The 21,995-nt window shown below is 46.3% G+C and overlaps 1 protein-coding gene across 1 annotated transcript in view; it reads left to right on the top strand.

The window, feature by feature from the left end:
- LOC311235397 (SRC kinase signaling inhibitor 1-like) overlaps positions 1 to 21,995 on the top strand; it is a gene marked incomplete at its 3' end in the record, with an annotated part of 164,224 nt that overhangs the window by 60,160 nt on the left and 82,069 nt on the right. The window contains exons 3-5 of the mRNA XM_084322852.1: positions 5,576 to 5,777; positions 18,310 to 18,439; positions 20,397 to 20,568. Of these exons, the coding sequence (XP_084178978.1) occupies positions 5,576 to 5,777; positions 18,310 to 18,439; positions 20,397 to 20,568 (504 nt within the window). The remainder of the gene's footprint in view (positions 1 to 5,575; positions 5,778 to 18,309; positions 18,440 to 20,396; positions 20,569 to 21,995) is intronic.

Below are 21,995 nucleotides of genomic sequence, written 5' to 3'. Positions count from 1 at the left end.
CGTGCTTACATCTACGCACAGTTCAGACCTAGCGTACCTAGCGCCCAGTGGTAGAATATATTATTACAACAAGGAAATGAGCTTCTGTGCATAATAACACTGGCATGTTCTGTACGAACCGTAGTTCATTATAGTTCATTGTAAAATAGCAACAGTAGTGTAATTATGGTCAAAACCCTATAAATAGCATTTGGAATAATAGATCTTTCTCTCAGAATGAATGCAGCATGGTTTATATAGCGTTATCGAAATATACGGGGTGTAGGCTACTGACTGACTGCGCTCCGCGTAGCTTGATTGATTGATTGATTGAAAAGTTTATTAACAGATTGCAGAATGGGTACAGTACAGTACAGCTCAGTACATACAATTGTTAATTGGGGATGCAGACCAACTTTCGTCTTGTTTACATCAGGGTCCCCCATTTTCAATTCATCATAAATCATAAAGCTCAACTCGTTATTATTTTGCGCACAGACCGCCGAAACACGGGAACGTTTTGATTATATTTAAAAGGCTTTACGTTAAACGAAACAAGTGGAATTTCAAAGCTGTAAGCAGAATAAGTCATATGAATATAGTGTTCTTCCCCCTTTTTACTGTATAAGAAATAATAGAAAACGCATTGCAATGACACCATGCAGATAGTGGACAGACTATATGATGGGATTCAAGTTCGCGTTTTTGTTGCTCATAGGCATGCTGTCAGAGTATGATATCTTAATCAAACATTCTAGAACATTTGTCGTCACAGATCATGTCCTAATAGAACATAGGCTATGGCATGGATCGTGATATTGTGTGGACTGTTATTATTACTGTACACCGGTACCACCCATTGTGACAACAGCCTTGTGAGTCCCGCACACAAACATGATGGAATTCAAGTTCATGTATTGAAAGGCAGGCTGCATCATACATGCAGTGAGATTCATTGTTCTTGTATATGCTCTCGTATTATATTGTTTATATAGGCTACCCAATACTGACATCAAAATAGATTGTAGTATGCCTCTAGAAATCATATGCAGCAGGTAGAAAATTGACGGAAGATCCATCGCGATTTGGAATAAAATTGAGGAGAACTTTAATCCCTGCCCCTGGGTATTAATCAAACAACACGGGAAAAGGCAGTCATATTCCAGCGCGGTCTTTATTAGCCGACAACAAAATAGATGCCTCTAAAAATCATATAGCCAATCGAACACAACTAATAAAGGCATTCATATTACAGCACGGTTATAATGACACACAACCAACGCCAAACAGTGGTCAACGAACGGTCTTTATTAGTATTTTGAGCTGTCCAGGCAGAATTGCAGCAATGGTCTTAGGGAGCCGTTGATATCTGACATCAAATCCGCCTTTTATTTATCCCATAATACGCGATAGTGTTGGTTCGACAGCAGTGAATTCTCCGTGGATTTCCTCAGAGTTCCGCTCGGGTCAGTCCATTATTTCACATCCCATGGGGGGTGTTTCCTCACTTTCATGACCATATATGGATAATCATGCACGAGCATTGACGGTAGAACAAAGTTCTACGGAGGAGCGTAGAGCCTGCGTACGCACCGTGTGATGAATCCCGACTTCCCTGTGCGTACACTAGTTCTACATTCCGTGCTTACGTGTGGAAATAGAACATATTCTACGTCCACGTTGATGAATGAGGGCCCTGGAGAAAGAGACCTACCCCCTGCCTCTCTCCTATACTAGCTGCAGTGAGCACAGTGAGTCTGACAGTGTGTTAGAGGGAGTGAGAAGGAGAAGAGGGAGACAAAAAAAAATAAAAAATGATAACACAGATGCACAGATGAAAAAGAATGTAAACTATATTAAAAAAAAATTATATTTTTTTTTATTTTTTTTTTTAGATTTCATATTTGATATTAATTCATATTTTAATATTAGGGAGGCATGGCTTCCGTTGGCTTCCATAAGGATTCGCCACTGAAGTACCAACCAACTTTACTCCGCTGAACAATTTGTGTGTGTGTGTGTGACGTGCCTGTGTTTATACGGTACTGTACATGTGCGTGTCTGTGCACACCAGCGTTTGCACATCCGACGTTTGTAGTTTGACGTTTCCACGAGAGCATAATTTGCCAGCATCATTGTGTTGCATGAGCATGTATGTCCAGGAGCCCCTTGTCTCTGCGTCTGCATGCTTGCACACAGTCGAGTGCACTGCTCTGTGTGCAGTCGGGGGTTGTCTCTTTTTTTTTACGCCATGGCGAGAAATCACAAGAGCCCACAGTGTCTGTGAAGACACGAGGGAGAAAGACAACAGATGCGTACGGCGATGTGAGCCGCGGGTCCCTGCAGCACTCTGGGAGCTCATTACCGCAGTCTTTGGGCTGGAAAATGTCTGTCAGTAAGGATTCATTAAAAAGCAACCCGGTCTAGCGGCCCCCCCTGTTAGTGCCGTAATGAGAGGTTCCTTGCAGATGTTTGGCTCCCCAGTGGCCCCAAATTGGACAGGTGAAACATCGGCGGTCGTCCGTGTCACGGAAGGAATCTGTCAAGAGATCCCAGTCGTTGCTTCTAGTGGTCATTAGCATTTATGGACACGGACAGAACGCCGCTCCCTCTTGTTACTGACATTGCGTTTCCGAGTTGCTGCATCCATTACAGAGAAATATCATGGTAGTATAATGGTAATCTTACTATGATGCCGGCCATTGTGTAAATAATTAAAATGGTACTGCTAGAGCTGTAGAGGATTCAGAATTTCACAAAATGAAAAAAGTATAAAATATATACACCTATCTTATATCTATATAAAATGTATGATGGCAATTTCAGATTTACAATTATGGTACAGGCCATTGTATTGTATCAATAATATACCATGACATTACCATGGTTAAAGTTTCTTTCACCATAGCACCACTTTTATACGTAAATAATAACATGGCACATTCCTATTAAAACCATGATGATACCGATGGTAATATAATGGTATTTCCATAATTTTTTGTCATCATCGTACATTATTGACCAAAAAAGTTATACCACATTACCTTTTTTTTTTTTTTTTTTTTTTTTTTACTTTTTCTCCTCCTTTTTCTGTGATTTTTCTCCCCACCCCAATTTACCTCTCGTGCCAATTCTCCCTCCCCTGTCCTGATCGTTGCTCGCATATGCCCCCCACTGGCCGGTTGTAGGGAGGATAGAAGCCTTGCATCACATGTCCCCTCCGATACATGTGGAGGCAGCCTGTCACATCTTTTCACCTGCCAGCGCGGACTTGGTGAGGAGTAACGTGTAGGAGGCTCACACTGCCCCCGCCATTTTCCTGACTTTGCTGTGCAGGCGCCCCAACCGACCTGTAGGAGTCGCTGTTTACAACGACCAGACTACCACCCTTCAACTTCCCACTCGCTAACTCTGCCAATTGAGTTAGTATGACGGCCGGCCCAAGCCGGAGGCAACGCCGATTGAGAGAAAATGGTGGTTTTTTCAATGTATATTTGGTTTATAAACTGAGACGCTTTAAGAGGGTAATATAATCATTATCATCACGGGATGATATTGACGGTGGTGAACCAGTGGTTTCACAGGCACAGGCCGCGTTAGGAGGGTGTTTGTTTTGAATTCCGATCTAAGACAAAACAAAGATAACGTGGACACAGGCAGAGCGCGATGGAGGTTTTGACAGAGAGAAACGTTTTGAAATGTGTGAAAGGTTATCTGAGCAGTTGTCATGACAGCGCGGCACATGACAACCAGAAAGGGGTGGGCTATCATAGCTATGACGAAGATCCTATAAAGCTGACGGTGGTTCCGGGTAGGGCCAGACTAAAATCTGACTGAGACCAAAGAAACAAATCCCACAGGAGGGAAGAGACCAAGAGACTCTCTCCTCTCATAGAGAGGGGGGGGGGGGAAGGAAGGATGCCACATCATCATTAGCTTCGGCTACCACGAGGATGGTCTTGGCTGACGACCAGGCCTGACCACCAGTGGACTGAATAGCAAAAGGACAATAGACTGAACACACCGAAAGATCATTAGAATAGACTCTTCAAGGACAATACAATCTGTTAACATCTGAGCTGAGGTTTCTGTTTATATCAATAAACAACGCTTTTCCTCATAAGGTATTACGCTGTGTCGAAGTGTCGAATTCTTACGGAGGTGGAGAATTATTATGGTTTGCGGATCGTACTAACGGGGAGAGATAAGGATTATATTCAGCCAGTATATGAGACGTCAGGACCATTAAAATTACACAACGCAGAGGAATTGGATGGAGAGAGGATAACACAAGAAGACGTGATACTGGCCAGATTGATCAGGATCTAACAGCCGACAGCCGGATTCGAACCCGGTGTCTCTTGCGTTGGTGACGAGCGCAATGTCCACTGCGCCACCCAGCCGCCTACCATAATACCTTTTTGGAAAATACCATGATACCTTTTTTTCCTTTTGTAAGAGATGGAGTAATAAGAGTTGTGTATTCTATGGTTCTTCTCCAGCAGATGCACTTCACGACACAATGCCTTTCACTGTGTGGTCGGCAACAGCTCTTGTGTGGCCGTGTTTCAGTCAGGAACACTCTTGTCATAATAATCAAACCATTTATAAGACAAAATGGTTTACTCTTGTATTTGGCGGCACAGGCTCTGTTCTCAAGATGGTCTCTCAGTGCAAATCCATGCGAGCCTGCAACGTATTTGACTGAGAGCGTGAATAAAAATTCCCCCATGGGGACATCCTGAGCAGAGCCTTAGAGACCAATCCTCAGATGATGTCATACTGACACTTGAGACATGGAGCCAGAACATATCTAGATGATAAAATAGGCTGGTGGAGGGAGTCTTAACGAACACCACTGTGCAGCCGTGCAACATGTGCAGCAGTGCAGCAAGCAGCAGCAGAGTGCAGCCATGCATTGAGTAGAGGGAGGCAGAGCAAAGTAAACGGACTGTGCTGTTGACAGACGTGTAGCCGCCAGATGATCAGAATGATCAGCGTGTGTGACTTCCACATGAACTAACGCTAAGCAAAACTTTATGCATTTTATTCACTTACAGCTCAGATGTCAATCCCTGTGTTAGTCTGTCTGCGTTTTGCTGGTAGTTTGCTGGTTTGGTTTGAGGTTCATGGTGGTGGTTTTAGATTGTGTGTGTGTGGGTTGCAATGTTTTGTCTGAGAACAGTCTTATTTTGTCTCTGTTAATTATTGTTGTTCGCTTGCGACTGTGATGTTTGAATGGGGTACCGAGGCTGTCTTTTCTCAGGCAAAGTACCGTTTATTATTATTATGATTCTGTCTCAACCATCAATTCATCTGCATTGATTTCCCTGAGGCCATTGTCTAGTTGTATTTTGAGTCCAGTCTTATCACTGTGCTGTTGTCATAGTTGCAATGATCATCCTCTCTCCCTCTCTCTCTCCCTCTCCCTCTCCCTCTCCCTCTCCCTCTCCCTCTCCCTCTCCCTCTCTCTCTCTCTCTCTCTCTCTCTCTCTCTCTCTCTCTCTCTCTCTCTCTCATTCTCTTTCCCTTTGCATACATTTCACCCGTTATCTCCTTCCCTTTCTTTCCTCTACTTCTTCCTCCACCTTGGCAGGCCCGCACGCCGCGCGTGACACGACCGAACCCCGCACAGCCGGCTCTCGCCGACCAGGCCAACAGGGTGTCCTTCGCTTCGGCTGAGAATCTGGAGAGCATGTCGGAGGCGGACGTCCCCCTCGGTTTCAACCGGATGAACCGGCTCCGCCAGAGTCTTCCCCTGGCCCGCTCGTCCAGCCAGGCCAAGCTGCGGGCGCCAGGTCAGACTGCGGCACGCCTTCAGAACCATACATGTCTTCTAACTTCACTTCCATACCTGCCATTGAGAAGTACTTGGGTTGTAGTAGAACCAGGTGTTATTAAAAAAGAAAAAAAGACATTAAAAGAGAATGATTACCTTCAATATAAAAATGTATTTGACTATTATGTACTTTGCTACTAAGTAATCTACTGTGCCTATATTACTACCTACTGTACTATACTAACATGTCTATACTACTATGCACTCAGAGTGTAACACTCAAGTTCGACACTGTTTGACGAAAAATACCCTTACCCTTAGCGGCCAGAGTTGTGCCCTTTCCTGCTGTCTAAGTCGCTTTGGATAAAAGTGTCAGCTTAAATGCTAAATGCTGAATGTAAATGTAAATATAGTGTCTCTGGAGCAGTGTTTGTAGTAGCATTGACACGGATGAGTGTTAAAGAAATAATATTTTGCTATAGAAATATTATGTCAATAATCATTCACACCTCATAGCCTATTCTCTGTTAGCTAACAGCGCACAAAATGTAATGATTTAAAGAGGCTTTTTTGCTGATAGTGGATTCCTATCGTTTTGTTATGAAGAGGACACGTGATAGTCAGACATAAAAGCCTATAAGTAATTTTTTTATTTATTTTAATTAAAAAAAATTCTCCCATCCCAATGTTAGTCATTATGCCAATTCCCAATCCCCTTCCTGGTCGCTGCGCACCTACCCCCTACAGTCGGTCTGGGAGAGTGGAGGCTATCACATGCTTCCTCCGACACATGTGTAGCCAATCAACCGCTTCTTTTCACCTGGCACCGCGGACTCTCACTGAGAGAGTGTAACGTGTGGAAGGATCACACTACCCCCCTTAGATCCTTTCCTCGCTGAGCAGGCGCCCCGACCGAACTGTAGGAGTCGCTGTTTACAACGACCAGGACCCACCCACCGGCTTTCCCACCCTCTAACACTGCCAATTGTGTTAGTACGATGGCCGGCCAAGTCGGAAGCAAAACCCTTGCTGGATAACGTCACCGGATGGCGTCACGCGATAGAGAGCAGACCTCTAGCGAACTGCAGACACAACTATTTCTTCAACTGTCCTCGAGTTACTGGCTCTATTACAGTTGAAAATAATAAATGAAATAGCATCTGCATTTCACTAGAGGTATGCTCTCTGCTTGGTGATGTCATCTGGCAATGTCATCCAGCAGAATGGCACCAAATACCTTTAAGCGTTGTTTAATGCATAATCATTTGAACCAGTGATCCAGTAACTACAGTGTGCGTATCTTTAAAGGTAGAAGAGGGGTCTGGAGAAATTCACAGTATAATGAGTTACTATAAATATAGACCGATCTTGGCAGAGCCTGAGATGTGGCCAGCAGTAGCAACCCCTCCCCTAGTCCCACTCAACTCCAAACCACACGTCAAACCAAAAAATATATATATAAACAAAGTGCAATACCAAGCAGGGCTCTAGAGGTCGATGTTTGATGGCATTTAGTGCTGCACGATTAATCTAATCACAATTGCAATCACGATGTAAGCCTGTGCAATTATATAACTGCAAAAAAGGCTGTGATTTGCAATTTAATTTAATAAATGTGTGTGTGCTGAATGCATGCAAGTGAAAGTCTGCAACTTCTCGCATTAAATGTCCAAATCTGAGCCGTTACAAAGGGTTACAGTATATGTGTGTATATGCATTATATTTGCGCACATAACCTAGCAAATGCTGTGGTCACAGGAGTCTTCAATAACGTTCTGCAATCCATTTTGTGAATACATGTTGAAATAACATCTTTGTGGATCCTTCTTAAAGGATAACTCCACTATTTTGGGAAATTAGCTTATTTAACATCTTCCCTGGAGTTAGACAAGAAGATGCATACCTTTTTTGTCTCTGTGCGTGCATTTTAGCTTTGGGAATAGATGCTCTGTTAGCATAGCTTAGCTTCATCACTGGAAGTGAGGCAGGACAGTAGCCTTACAGTGCCTTACAGTGTTACAGTGTGTTTGCAAGGTCTGACATTGACCAAACTTGATATGCATGACATTGGTGGGCTCTAGGTCAACTCCTGAAAAGGGGGTCAATGTCAGACTTTGCAATCAAAAGTTAGGGGGCTAATAACCCTTGCCATAATTTCAGTGCGCCCCTAACTTTTGATTGCAAGGTCTGACATTGACCCCCTTTTCAGGAGTTGACCTAGAGCCCACCAAGGTCATGCATATCAAGTTTGGTCAATGTCAGACCTTGCAATTTACACAAGTCGAGCTATGCAAGCTGTGCTTGCTAATGTTAGATAGCAGTGTTGATACGTAAAGGCCTCTGCATGCTACAGAAACTTCAAAGCAACTGCAACACAACATCGACAAAGCAACGGTGTTTTAGACACTCTGCCTTTATGCTTCTGCAACATCGACGCGCAAAGTTAGTTTAACTAAAGTTAGTTTAGGTTCGTGTTAACGTTAGATAATGTACAAAATAAACGTATTTCCGGTGATTTTAGACGTCGCTCTTTTATTTTGAAATCCCCCGACCGGAAGTGTTATAGTGTCTGTTGCTAGCAGCTTAACTTTCTGTGCTTTTCGAGCTAACGTTACCGTAACATCATTAGTTTCCAATGGAGAGGACATCGGCTCACATGCAGCTCAAACTACCTATTGGAATAAATTAATTGATTGATGTTTAACTTGTCCCTGTGTGTGTCCATTCATTTCGACTAGCAAGCGTTGTATTTAACGTTAAAGTTACCTCAGGATACCATTGTATTTAGTTGGTTAGCTATGTAGCTAATATGGATAGCATTTTGTATAGCACCAATGCTAGCTGGCTACAGCTTTATTTACTAAATTATGGAGGCTTTTTAATCGTCAAGGTAAGAGAGGATTTGTCATGATCAACTGAAGGCGTATGCTATGGAACAATATGTGCTTGGGTTTTCAGAAAAAGGCCAGCTATGTGACGCTAATTATTTAGCATCAACGCTGGCTGGCTACAACAATGGCGGATGGTATTCTCTGCGAGACCAATATTATTCTATGACAGCCCCCATTCGCTAACCAACCAATCACTGCTACGCAATATCAACGCAACGGTTGTTTAGGTTAGATTTGGGGGACATGTACACAACGTCCAAGCAACACAGTCTACAAGACCCTAAACAACAACTGTGCTGAAATCGCGCTGATGTTGTGTTGAAGTTGCTTTGAAGTTGCTGTAGCATGTAGAGGCCTTAAAGGATAACTCCACTATTTTGGGAAATTAGCTTATTTAACATCTTCCCTGGAGTTAGACAAGAAGATGCATACCTTTTTTGTCTCTGTGCGTGCATTTTAGCTTTGGGAATAGATGCTCCGTTAGCATAGCTTAGCTTCATCACTGGAAGTGAGGCAGGACAGTAGCCTTACAGTGCCTTACAGTGTATTGCAAGGTCTGACATTGACCAAACTTGATATGCATGACCTTGGTGGGCTCTAGGTCAACTCCTGAAAAGGGGGTCAATGTCAGACTTTGCAATCAAAAGTTAGGGGGCTAATAACCCTTGCCATAATTTCAGTGCGCCCCTAACTTTTGATTGCAAGGTCTGACATTGACCCCCTTTTCAGGAGTTGACCTAGAGCCCACCAAGGTCATGCATATCAAGTTTGGTCAATGTCAGACCTTGCAATACACTGTAAGGCACTGTAAGGCTACTGTCCTGCCTCACTTCCAGTGATGAAGCTAAGCTATGCTAACGGAGCATCTATTCCCAAAGCTAAAATGCACGCACAGAGACAAAAAAGGTATGCATCTTCTTGTCTAACTCCAGGGAAGATGTTAAATAAGCAAATTTCCCAAAATAGTGGAGTTATCCTTTAAGGCCTCTACATGCTACAGCAACTTCAAAGCAACTTCAACACAACATCAGCGCGATTTCAGCACAGTTGTTGTTTAGGGTCTTGTAGACTGTGTTGCTTGGACGTTGTGTACATGTCCCCCAAATCTAACCTAAACAACCGTTGCGTTGATATTGCGTAGCAGTGATTGGTTGGTTAGCGAATGGGGGCGGGGCTGTCATAGAATAATATTGGTCTCGCCATATTTGTAGCCAGCCAGCGTTGATGCTAAATAATTAGCGTCACATAGCTGGCCTTTTTCTGAAAACCCAAGCACATATTGTTCCATAGCATACGCCTTCAGTTGATCATGACAAATCCTCTCTTACCTTGACGATTAAAAAGCCTCCATAATTTAGTAAATAAAGCTGTAGCCAGCTAGCATTGGTGCTATACAAAATGCTATCCATATTAGCTACATAGCTAACCAACTAAATACAATGGTATCCTGAGGTAACTTTAACGTTAAATACAACGTTTGCTAGTCGAAATGAATGGACACACACAGGGACAAGTTAAACATCAATCAATGAATTTATTCCAATAGGTAGTTTGAGCTGCATGTGAGCCGATGTCCTCTCCATTGGAAACTAATGATGTTACGGTAACGTTAGCTCGAAAAGCACAGAAAGTTAAGCTGCTAGCAACAGACACTATAACACTTCCGGTCGGGGGATTTCAAAATAAAAGAGCGACGTCTAAAATCACCGGAAATACGTTTATTTTGTACATTATCTAACGTTAACACGAACCTAAACTAACTTTAGTTAAACTAACTTTGCGCGTCGATGTTGCAGAAGCATAAAGGCAGAGTGTCTAAAACACCGTTGCTTTGTCGATGTTGTGTTGCAGTTGCTTTGAAGTTTCTGTAGCATGCAGAGGCCTTTACGTATCAACACTGCTATCTAACATTAGCAAGCACAGCTTGCATAGCTCGACTTGTGTAAAGTTAAGTAAATGGTGTTTCATTGGAAAGACCTTTCATCACTGCATACAACTTGGTTAAGACATTCGATGGATGTTCATGGTACTATTGTCACTGTGGTGCACGTGATTCAGGAATGTACACAAACAGGTCACCAGTCACCCGGGGGGAAATCAGAGGAACTATGGGAGGCTGTTGGGGTCAATATTCAAGATTCAAGAGGTTTATTTATCACATACATACCAGGGCATACAGTGAAATGCGGGTGGCCATGCCCGCTTCGATTGTGCAAGAATACAATAGTAAATTAAATTAGAAGATAATAAAATAGACATAAAATAGACATGATAAATAGTATTCTATGTTAAAAGTCCTGAGATAAATGCAATACAATGTTAGCTATGAATTAAAGGCACTGGGTCCTATGTACACTACTATACAATATACAGTTTTATTACATGGCGTTTTAACATTCGCCGAAATGCTTGATTGTGATTGGTCAATAGCCCCTGACAGCGGTGAATTCTTTTTCGATAACTGACCGCTGCCATGGGCAACGCGCAATAATCAATTAATTGCTGGAGCAATCAAGCCCACTGACACACACTGCATCAGTGCAATCAGACACACCTGCCGGCTGCCAGCGATAATAATAATCACTTTATTTGGGCTGACAGAGCCACAGAACAACTGCATCTGCATTTGATCTCGTCTTGTCGATGGTGTAAAATGAATTAGGTATATTGTTAGTAAGTTAGCCATGTAATAAGCGGGATAATGTATAGCCTATACTCGGTCATTGTCGCAAAATAATTGACCTTCACTACGTTTAAAACACCTCGGCGAGGCGCCTCTGTATTCTAAACTCTGTGTCGGTCAATTATTTTGCGACAATGACCTCGTAGCTATACATTATCCCTTACTTACTCTGTCCCTATGCTATACTTGCTATTACTAACTATACAAGAACCACAACAGTTTTCCTTAAGGTGATAATTTTTTTTCTTCCTTTAAAGTGTCCTTTTCTTATGTGTTTAAAGTGACGTGTGTTTAAAGTGATGTTTAAAGTGATGTGTGTTGTGTGTGTATGTGTGTGTTCTTGTGTGTGGAGAGATCAGTGTTCAATGGGTCAAAAAGGGTAACATGATTTATTGTAAAAATAAATTAAGTTAATCGAAAAAATTGTTGTGAGTTAATAAACATTTCAAAACTGTCAGGATCTGGGGTGGTGTAGGACACACCCAAAAAGAGGAATCTTAAAGTTACCCCAGAGGGGTAACCACTGGAATCTCTGAGCGATGAGAGGGTGGGGGAAAACACAAAAATTAAATAAATAAAAATAAAAGCTCTAGGAAACACAAAACACCGGTATAAAATAACTGGGGGGAAAAAACAAAGTAACCACCACTGCCTAGCAGTAAAAAACAAACAGCACTAGAGACAGAGAAAACACTAGAAGCATGAGCTTGGGACACTCCTCTACTATTGAGGGAAAACATGAAATGGACAAGCATCCGAACACAGTCAACCAAGCCTACTTAAAGGCAATGGACACCTGACACCAATCAGGTGTCAATCAAGCCCACACACCTGCCATGCCGCATGGCAATTAACGAGTTATATTAGTATTGGCTGAGCGTCCCGCTCTAGCCTAATGAGATACCCCTTATCTCCTAGTACCTACTGTACATCAACACGAACAACTTAATGCACCCATACCTGATCGGGCCCCGCCCCTATGGAGGCGTAGCCTATAAAACCATGGCTATGGTCACCAAACACTCTTCCTCGCCAAATCTCGTTCCAGTAAAAGATCCCTCAAAGGGAACTCAGGTCCGCGTAGAGCGGGACGCTCAGCCAATACTAATATAACTAGGTTATATACATAACCTATCGTTATATATCGTATATGGCTCTCGCGTCCCGCTCTAGCCTAATGAGATATGGGTTAGAGCGGACGCGAGACCCGACAGATGTACCCCCTGAGGACCCGTAAGCCCACATCAAGGGGTGCGGGGAGCCCTGTCACCCCATCCTTCCTAATGAAGGGGGGGCGCAGTCAACTCCACCTGAATGCGAACAAGAGGGAACTAGAACCCCTTGAACACACCGCACAGGCGGAACCACGTGTGACCCAACACACCGTGGCCCATACCCACACACTCCTGCTACCCTACCAAAGGACGGGAAGCAGGAAAGGCCACAGACCCCAGAGCCGCCTGGGAGACAGAACCCCCGGTCATGTCCATGAGGTAAAACCTTACAAAGGGGCCCGGGGAGGACCATGAAGCTGCAGCACAGATGTCCTCCACCGAGGCCCCACCCAGGAGAGCGGCAGAGGCAGCCACCCCACGAGTGGAGTGCGCCCTGACGCCCCCAGGGGGATCCTGCCCAGCCAATGTGTAGCAGAGGGCAATGCCCTCGCACAACCAATGGGACAGGCGCTGTTTCAACAGTGCCTTACCAGCACGAGACCCACCGTAACAGACAAAAAGCTGATCGGTAACCCTGAGGTCCTGAGTATGGCTGAGGTAAATTCCCAAAGCACGGACTGGACATGACAGGTGAAGGCCTGCATCCAACTCACTGGCGTGAGGAGGAGGACGAAATGCCTGAACCACAATATCCCGGGAGCGGAAGGAACTCCGGATATTTTTAGGCACGAAAGCAGGCTTAGGTCGCAGAGTGGCACCGCAATCGGCCCGAAAAGACAGGCACTCTGGACGTACCGAGAGAGCACAGAGCTCACCCACGCGTTTAGCGGAAGTGACAGCCAGTAGGAACGCGGTCTTGAAAGACAGCTGTCCCAACGGCGCCTGCTCGAGCGGCTCAAACGGGGCCAAGGACAACCGACCGAGGACCAATTGAAGATCCCAAGTCGGAGCCAAGGAGCGTTGCACCGGCTTAACGCGTCGAGCGCCAAGCAGGAACCGCTTCACAAGAGGGTGGCTGATCAGTCCCTTCAATTCCCTCATGATAGGAGGATATAGCCGCCGCATATACCCTCACCGTCGAGGCCGACAGTCTATCAAGAAGAGACTGGAGATAACTCAGGACAGCATCCAGGGGGCAGGAGACTAGGTCCCAGCCCCCCCCCCCCCCCCTTACACCACTCTTGGAACGCACGCCATCTGCCCGCGTAAACCGCGACAGTGGAGGGAGCATGCGCACACCGGATGGTATCAACCACAGAGGGGTCCATCCTCTCCAGACTCACCCTCCCACCAGCCACACCAACAGGCGTTGGTTCAACACCGGAAAACGGAACAGTGACCCGTCGTGCTGTGAGAGGGCCGTCGCCGAACACGGAATGACCCAAGGAGGAGCGACCAGAAGCTGGATCAAGACCGGGAACCACACTGCCGTGCCCCGGTCCGGCGCGACCAGGATCACCGTCCTGCGCTCCCTCCGTATCCGCTCCAACAGCTGACTCAACAGCTGTACAGGAGGAAAGGCGTACAGAAGACCGGGCGGCCATGGAAAGGTCGAGAAGGCATCCACCCCCAAGGGGGGATGATCTGCTCGACTGAGCGAGAACCACAAGGGGCACTTGTGAGAGCGTCGGCACGCAAACAGATCTACCGAGGCCTCCCCGAACCGATCCCAGATCTGTCTGACTATGTCGGGGCGGAGTTCCCACTCGTCGTGATGAGGACCGCCCCGAGACATCATATCCGCCCCCATATTCTCTGTACCAGGAATGTGGAGCGCCCTCAGAATGCGCAGCCTGCGGGATGCCCATAGCAACAGTTCGACCGCCGCCCGGAGCAGGTGGATGGAACGAGTCCCACCCGGCCTGTTGATATACGCCGCCGCCGTCATACTGTCCGTCCTGACCAGAACGTGTTCGCCAACCACCAGGTGGTCGAACCGTTTGAGGACCAGGAGGACCGCCTACAACTCCAACACATTTATATGCAGGGTAGCCGGATCAGCATGACCTGTCCAGCTGCCCACTACTGCATGGGTCCGACACGTCCCTCCCCAACCCGTGAGAGAGGCGTCGGTGAAGACCGTGACGTGTGAGCCCCTGCTGCCTATGGGGACCCCAATGGTGAGGATACCCAGCCTCCTCCAGTGGGCGAGATCTCCCCATATCGACAAAGGAACCGTCAACCGTTTCCATTTGTCCCTCACCGGATCTATTCTCAACGAGAGAAACCACCTCTGTATCCTCCTCATGAAGAGGAGGCCAAGAGGAACCACCGTGTGAGCAGACGACATAATGCCCAGCAGACGCATCACTTGCGCCGTAACCGTCCCTCCCAGACGGAAACCCCCGAGCACGTGACGGAGAACCCCCCGACGCCGCTCCGAGAGGGTTGCAATCATGGGCCTCGACCTCAATGTCAAGCCCAAGTACTCCACCTGTTGACTGGGAAGAGGGGTACTCTTCTTCCAATTCACAGCAAAACCCAGGCTGGTGAGGAATTCCACCACCAGCCGAGTATGAGACCTGGCAACCTCCTCCGAACGACTGAGGAGTAGAATGTCGTCGAGATAGAATAGAACTCGTAACCCCCGACGACGTAAGGGCTCCAGTGCAGTCGCCACGCACTTGGTGAATGTGCGGGGAGCCAGAGAATAACCGAACGGCATCCTCTGGTACTCGTACGCTACGCCCTGAAACAGGAAACGTAGGAATTTCCTGTGAGGAGGGAAAATGGGGATGTGAAAATACGCATCCTTCAGGTCTATGGAGGTGAACCAGTCTCCCCTCCTGACAGCAAGCAGAAGGAGTTTGACGGTCAACATTCTGAATGGTCTCGCTACAATCAACCGATTGAACGCGGACAGATCCAGTATAGGTCTGACCCCCCCTGTTTTCTTGGGTACCAGAAAATAACGGGAGTAGACGCCTGACATTGCGTCCTCTCTCGGGACCACAACGACGGCCTGCTTCGCCAACAGAGATTGGATCTCGTCGGCCAGGGCTGTCACTGCGTCTGACCCTGACAATAGGGTCGGCACCAAACCTGAGAACGGAGGATGGGGTTGTGCGAACTGCAAAACAAGCCCCCCCCTCCAATGTTCTCTCCATCCACCGATTCAGACGGCATTCCTGTCGCCATATGTGAACATAATCCCACAGCGCACCCGCCGTCAACTGACGCTGGGCCGCAAGGAACAGTAGATAGTTGGCCCGGTCCCTCCCGCTGTGCGACGCACCCAAGGGGGGACCCCAACAGAAAGGGCCGGTTTGATACGGGAGAAGCTGTCATCAAACTTGTTGACACACACCCCCCCCTGAACACCCCTCTAGCGCATGCTGAGGAGTTGTTCCGCAGCTAGACACGCAAGGCATGAGGACCCCATGGGCTCCTACACGCCGAAGCCCTGCAGTGATATTGCTACTACCCAAATCACGCTCGCCTCTCCTTTGCAGACCACTGCCGCTGTGACGGGAGTGGGAGGCAACAGCGCGATACCCCGCCTGGCGAAGGCGAAGCCGGGGTAACCCCTGCTGAGCATTCAACAGAAGAGGCAACGAGTCCCCCAGCTGACCACTGTAGCTAGTGGCAGCTGTAACACCAGGTTCCTCCCACCCACAACCTGTGGTGTAGGAACCACGCGACGGAACATTCTCACGGACAGACCCAGGCTCAGCCATCAACTGGGTGTCAGCCCCTGTCCCCATGAGAAGTGAAGAATGGGGCCGCATACGCTTCAATGAAGGTTCGCGGCCCGCAGCCAAAGGAGAACGATCAGAGCCCCGCTTCCGTGAGTAACAGAGAGAGGATTGAACGGGGAGCGGGCTGCTCGCGGAAAAATGACGACGGCTTGTTTTACCAAACTCGAATTCACCCAAAATGGCCGATCCCTCGGCCGCCAAGGCTGTCGGCCTCGTGGCACCCTGTTGACTCTCCAACCAGGGCACCACTGGCGGGGGAAACATGGCCGCCTGTCGAGGATCTCGCCACAGTCGTTGACGAGACCGTGCTCCCACCTCTGGCTGCACAGCGTGAGGCGGTGTAGGACCCAGATCAACAACCGCCTGCGCCTCCACAGAACGCCCAAAAAGACTATCTGTGGAAAAAGGAGTCGTGAGGAGAGAAAACCTATCCTCTTCCCCAAGAGGAGATTGCTCCAACCAAACATGCCTAACAACCAAAGTTGATAGCATCTTAATCCTCCCTGCAGTTATAGTTTGCGACTGAGTCAAGATCTCCATAACACCACAAACATGAACCATGTTTACAATGCCGGCTGGACCCAAAGTCCTACTACCCGACACCATTGTGGATAGGAAACTAGCCAGCTGAGCCATAACACTGGCCGCCGCTAAATACCATCCTGTAGCAGTATACAACTCATCCGACCATACTGCCACCCTCCGATCCGATTCGCTATCAAGCATCGGCCGGGCGGAACGTCGTTCATCCCCGCCTGGGCACAGGAAAAAAGCTACCTGGCTGCTTAGCCACGGTACCCCCGGCCTGCACCCTGTTGTTAGCCCCTTTACCTGCAAAAAAGGTAAATAGGACTCAGCGAAACCCCCCACATCCACCACCGACTGACCTTCATCAATGAAGCTGGTAAGAGGAGGGACAAGCGGTATCCCGCGGCGGGGATTATTAGAACAACGATCCATTTCAGCGTCAACATCAGCATTAGCAGAAGTAGCAGTAGCAGCATTAGTGTTAACAGCGTGCTCCAGAATTGCCAGGAAACCGTCCACTGCAGTGGAACGATCGCCAAGCCGCCCCGGCCCTGGCGCCGAAACATACTCCACAGCATTACCAACACCGACATTGATGCCTACTGACACAGACCTCACCTTTGTACAAGCCGACTTGTTAGTCAAACCTTGCACGCTGCCCCTCGGTCTGCCGTCGTCAGCCGAGGACACATCAGCACAGGCCCCATGTGTCGCTGAAACAAGCTCCGAAGAAGCCAGGGAAAAGCAATCCTCCGGTAAGCTTTCAACATTATGAATCTTCTCTGATCTTTTCATCCTACTAGTTACATACGGTGCACGCAGCCGATACGATGGAACGAAAAAAGAGGAAGAGTGTTTGGTGACCATAGCCATGGTTTTATAGGCTACGCCTATGTGTGTGTGTGTGTGTGTGTGTGTGTGTGTGTGTGTGTGTGTGTGTGTGTGTGTGTGTGTGTGTGTGTGTGTGTGTGTGTGTGTGCTTAAGTATCAGCTGGTACAGAGGACCTTATTACTTTTACTGAGCAGCATATTGTGTATATTTCTTATATTTTAAATGGTAAATGGACAAGAATAGATCTAATCCATTTGATTCTGGCAATGTTTATTATTTAATTTTGACAGTAAGGCTAATCTAGAATTGTTGTCATTACTTCTCACACATCACATGCATATCATATTAGCACTCCGAGAATTCTTATGGACAGAATAAATGTATATAATCAGAATATACATCTATTCAATTTTGAATTTTGATCATAAGAATTTCCCAGGATGCTAATAATTGTGGCATGTTTGTTTTTGAGAAAAATCCTTATTTCTTATTTTTTTTCTTCTCTGAATAATTTGAACTAAATTCAAATGTGTATTTGAAGGATGATTTAACAGTTCCACCTCACTCTCTTCCTCTCCATTTTCCATTTCTCCTCCTTTGTCCCTTCTCCTACCCCCCCCCCCCCCCCCCCCCCCCCCACACACACACACACACACACACACACACACACACACACACACACACACACACACACCTCCTCTCTCCTCCTTCTTCTCCGTCTTCTCCCTGTCGGAACGTCTCCAGGCATCTTGTTCCTCCAGCTGGGGGAGGAGACGCGCAGGGTGCATCTGACCCACGAGCTGACCAGCCTGGAGACTCTGAGGGCCCTCATCGTCCACATGTTCCCCCAGAGACTCACCATGGCCATGCTCAGGTAGACCCTCATCGTCCACATGTTCCCCCAGAGACTCACCATGGCCATGCTCAGGTAGACCCTCATCGTCCACATGTTCCCCCAGAGACTCACCATGGCCATGCTCAGGTAGACCCTCATCGTCCACATGTTCCCCCAGAGACTCACCATGGCCATGCTCAGGTAGACCCTCATCGTCCACATGTTCCCCCAGAGACTCACCATGGCCATGCTCAGGTAGACCGGCGCTGACACACCTCCATGGTCGCTCACACACCTCCATGGTCGCTCACTTGACTGTTAGCTGAAAGACACTCACTGACTGTCATTTGACAGACACTCACTTGACCTTCAGCTGAAAGACATTCACTGACCACCAGAGACACTAAATGGTGACCAACTAAGACACTTATTGACCGTCAACTAACAGACACTTCAGCTGAAAACATAATGCTATTGGATAAAAACCTCATTATCTTGTGAAGGTTAAAAGAACACAGCAACATTATGGATAATTCGCTTAACGTCTTCCTTAGAGTCAGACAAGAGGATAGATAATATCCTATTAGTATCTAGAAAGAAATACCAATCACTTCAGTAGAAAGAGATCCGTGTATATCCCTGCATGCTCAGCACAATGACAGGAATCAAATACGAAATTGCTAGCTTATCTTAAAACTCTGGGAGAGGTGTTATGTTGGCCAACAGTAGGCTATCCACTTTTAAGTCGCTTCCACTCATTGTGCTAATCTAGGCTAGTGAAACAACACACAGAAACAAATTCCCCATAATGTTTGCGTATTCCTTTAACTGGGAACCATCTGATTTTTCCATTGACTTGGAAGCTTGGAAGGATCTCTTCAGTTACATTAAGGAAATACAGGCTACATTGATGAAACTCAGGTTACATTAATACAACTCAGGCTACATTAATAAAACTATGGTTACATTAATAAAACGCAGACTACATTAATGAAACTCAACATACCCTTCATGTTGTATAAGGAACATGTGCTGCATACAGTAAAGTCCACTCTTATGAGTTGTTTTCATGTCACAACACACAATCAGTCCACAGACCACACCTCTACCACTTTGCCTTATGTCAACACTCCCAGCTCCATTCAACGTGCTATTAAACTCCTGGCTACCGGCCTCCTGTAGATACTCTCATTATGGGAAACTCATGCGGCTAAAGATCTTCCAATATACCTGCAAATGAATATAGATCACTGGTTGGTGGAGGGCAATAAGTGGTGAAATGCTGATGATGATATCTGGTTCTTAATCTTCATTTTCCTCATATGACTGAGGGGGAAGCAGTAGCCTAATGGTTAGAGAAGCAAGCTCGAATCCCTCGGGTCAGAGGGGGAAACACAGATGGGTGAACCAAACAAGAAGCTCTTTCTCCCCTCCACTTTAAAGGAACGTGCCAATATTATGGGACATGTGTTAAGTTTACTACCTTCTCCAGGGTCAGACAAGAAGATAGATACCAATTTCCTCTATTGTGCGTTCAGTAGAAAGCTATCCGGCTGCAAGCTAGCCTGGCTAAGCATAAAGAGGATATGGACCACTAGCCACATTAATAGGTGTTTTTGGCCAACAGCTAGGCTAGCTGGTCCATATCTGCTTCCATTAATTTGTGCTAAGCTAAGCTAGCTTGTAGCCGGATAGCTTTCTACTGAACGCACAGAGAGGAAATTGGTATCTATCTTCTTGTCTGACTCTGGAGAAGTCGGTAAGCGCATTCCCCATAATGTTGGCGTGTTCCTTTAACTTACGATCCAGGTGCTCCTGAGCAAGGCACTTGACCTCTGTGGACCTGTTGTTCATCGGCCAAAAATAGACAACTGTAGTTGAAACCGGTGTAACCCTTACCCCCCCCCCCCCCCCCCGCAGGTTATTGCTGTAAATAAGAAGGTGTTCTTGGAATTGGCACAGAGGTTAAACTCTGGTTAATCCTGTCACTCCCCAGGTGTCCCAGCACGGCGCTGCTCATCAAAGACGAGACACGTAACGTCTTCTATGAGCTGGAGGACCCTCGAGATGTCCAAGACCGCTGTGTCATCAAGATCTACTGCAAGGAACCAATCTACGGCAGCTACCCCAGCCACCATAACCCACACCTGGCGAACGGAGACCTTCGGGTGTGTGTGTGTGTACTTATAGTAATATACTTGTGAGGACCCATTTGAGTTAAGGGTGGGCATGTGTACAGTAGTGGTCAGTGTGGCTCTTTAACAAGATCATCTTTAGGGAACGAATCAATGTAATCAATGGAAGTGTGTGCGCATGTGTATGTGCGCATGTGTAGGGTGACCAGGTGTCCCCCTTTTGGTTGTACTGTCCCACCATTTGACCAAATGTCCCGCGTCCCTCATATTGAGAGGATGTCCCTCTTTTCGAAGCCAAAAAAAAACATGCATCTAAAAGCCCCTCCCTACAGACAGTAAACGTAGCAACCCGTTATAGTACTTTAGCGCGCTGCTTGCCTGCTTGTGACGTGACTGAGTCGTGACGCTACCTCATATCGCAGATCTGATTGGTTATAGTAATTTAGCGCACTGCTCTGCTCGTGAGAGTTGAACTTGTGACGCTACCTCATTTCGCAAATCTGATTGGTCAAAAAAAACACAACAACATTACAAGCGAACTAGTTCAAGATGGAAAGCAGTAAAAAGAAACGGACCTGCAGTTACAACCAAGACTGGCAAACGACACATGTGAGGCAGATGGCAGGCAATCCGCAGCAGGCTTTCTGTGTTTTGTGTCATAGTTCGTTTTCAATTGCGCATGGAGAAGAATACGACTTGAAGCGCCACAGTGGACGTGAGTCTCACTTGAAAGTGGTTCACCAAAAAGAAACATCCAGATCTATGGATACGTTTCTTTTTAAACCAAACAATGATAGCCAGACGGACAAGGTCACTGCAGCTGAGATAACAAGTGTCTATCACACAGTACAACACTCCCATTCATACAGGTCAGCCGACTGTGGTATGAAACTAGCTCCTGTCATTTTGCCAGACTCAGTTATTTTAATAAAAAAATTTACATTATCTATCTGTCCCACTTTGTCCCACTTTGTCCCACCAAAATCTTACTGTTGTCCCACTTTGTCCCACCAAAATCTTACTGTTGTCCCACTTTTGGACTTTTTGCATCTGGTCACCCTATGTGTCCTGTGTGTTCAGGAACAGGAATATTCACTGCTCCACCAAGTGTTAAAAGGGGAAGACTGCTCAACTGAAGAATGAATCTCTATTGTTCTTATTCACATTGATTCTTAGCATTTTGCATTTTTGAAAATGCGTCAAGAGTGGTTATTGACCAAATGTGCTTTTATTCTAGACCAGTGGTTCCCAAACTGTGGTGCGCGGTGGTGCGTGACATGAAAAGGCTAATGGCGTTATTTTACTAATAAATATATAACTAATATACATTATTTCAAATGGGGATTTTCACTGTGTAAATCATGAAATTCAAGAAACTTTTTAATAAAAAACGTACGTTTTAATAATAATAATAATAATAATAATAATAATAATAATAATAATAATAATAATAATAATAA

This window comes from Notolepis coatsorum (assembly GCF_963971535.1).
Source record: "Notolepis coatsorum genome assembly, chromosome: 10".
NCBI lineage: Eukaryota > Metazoa > Chordata > Actinopteri > Aulopiformes > Paralepididae > Notolepis > Notolepis coatsorum.
Note: the sequence above shows the minus strand (reverse complement) of the source record. Positions and strands in the feature narration are given on the sequence as shown.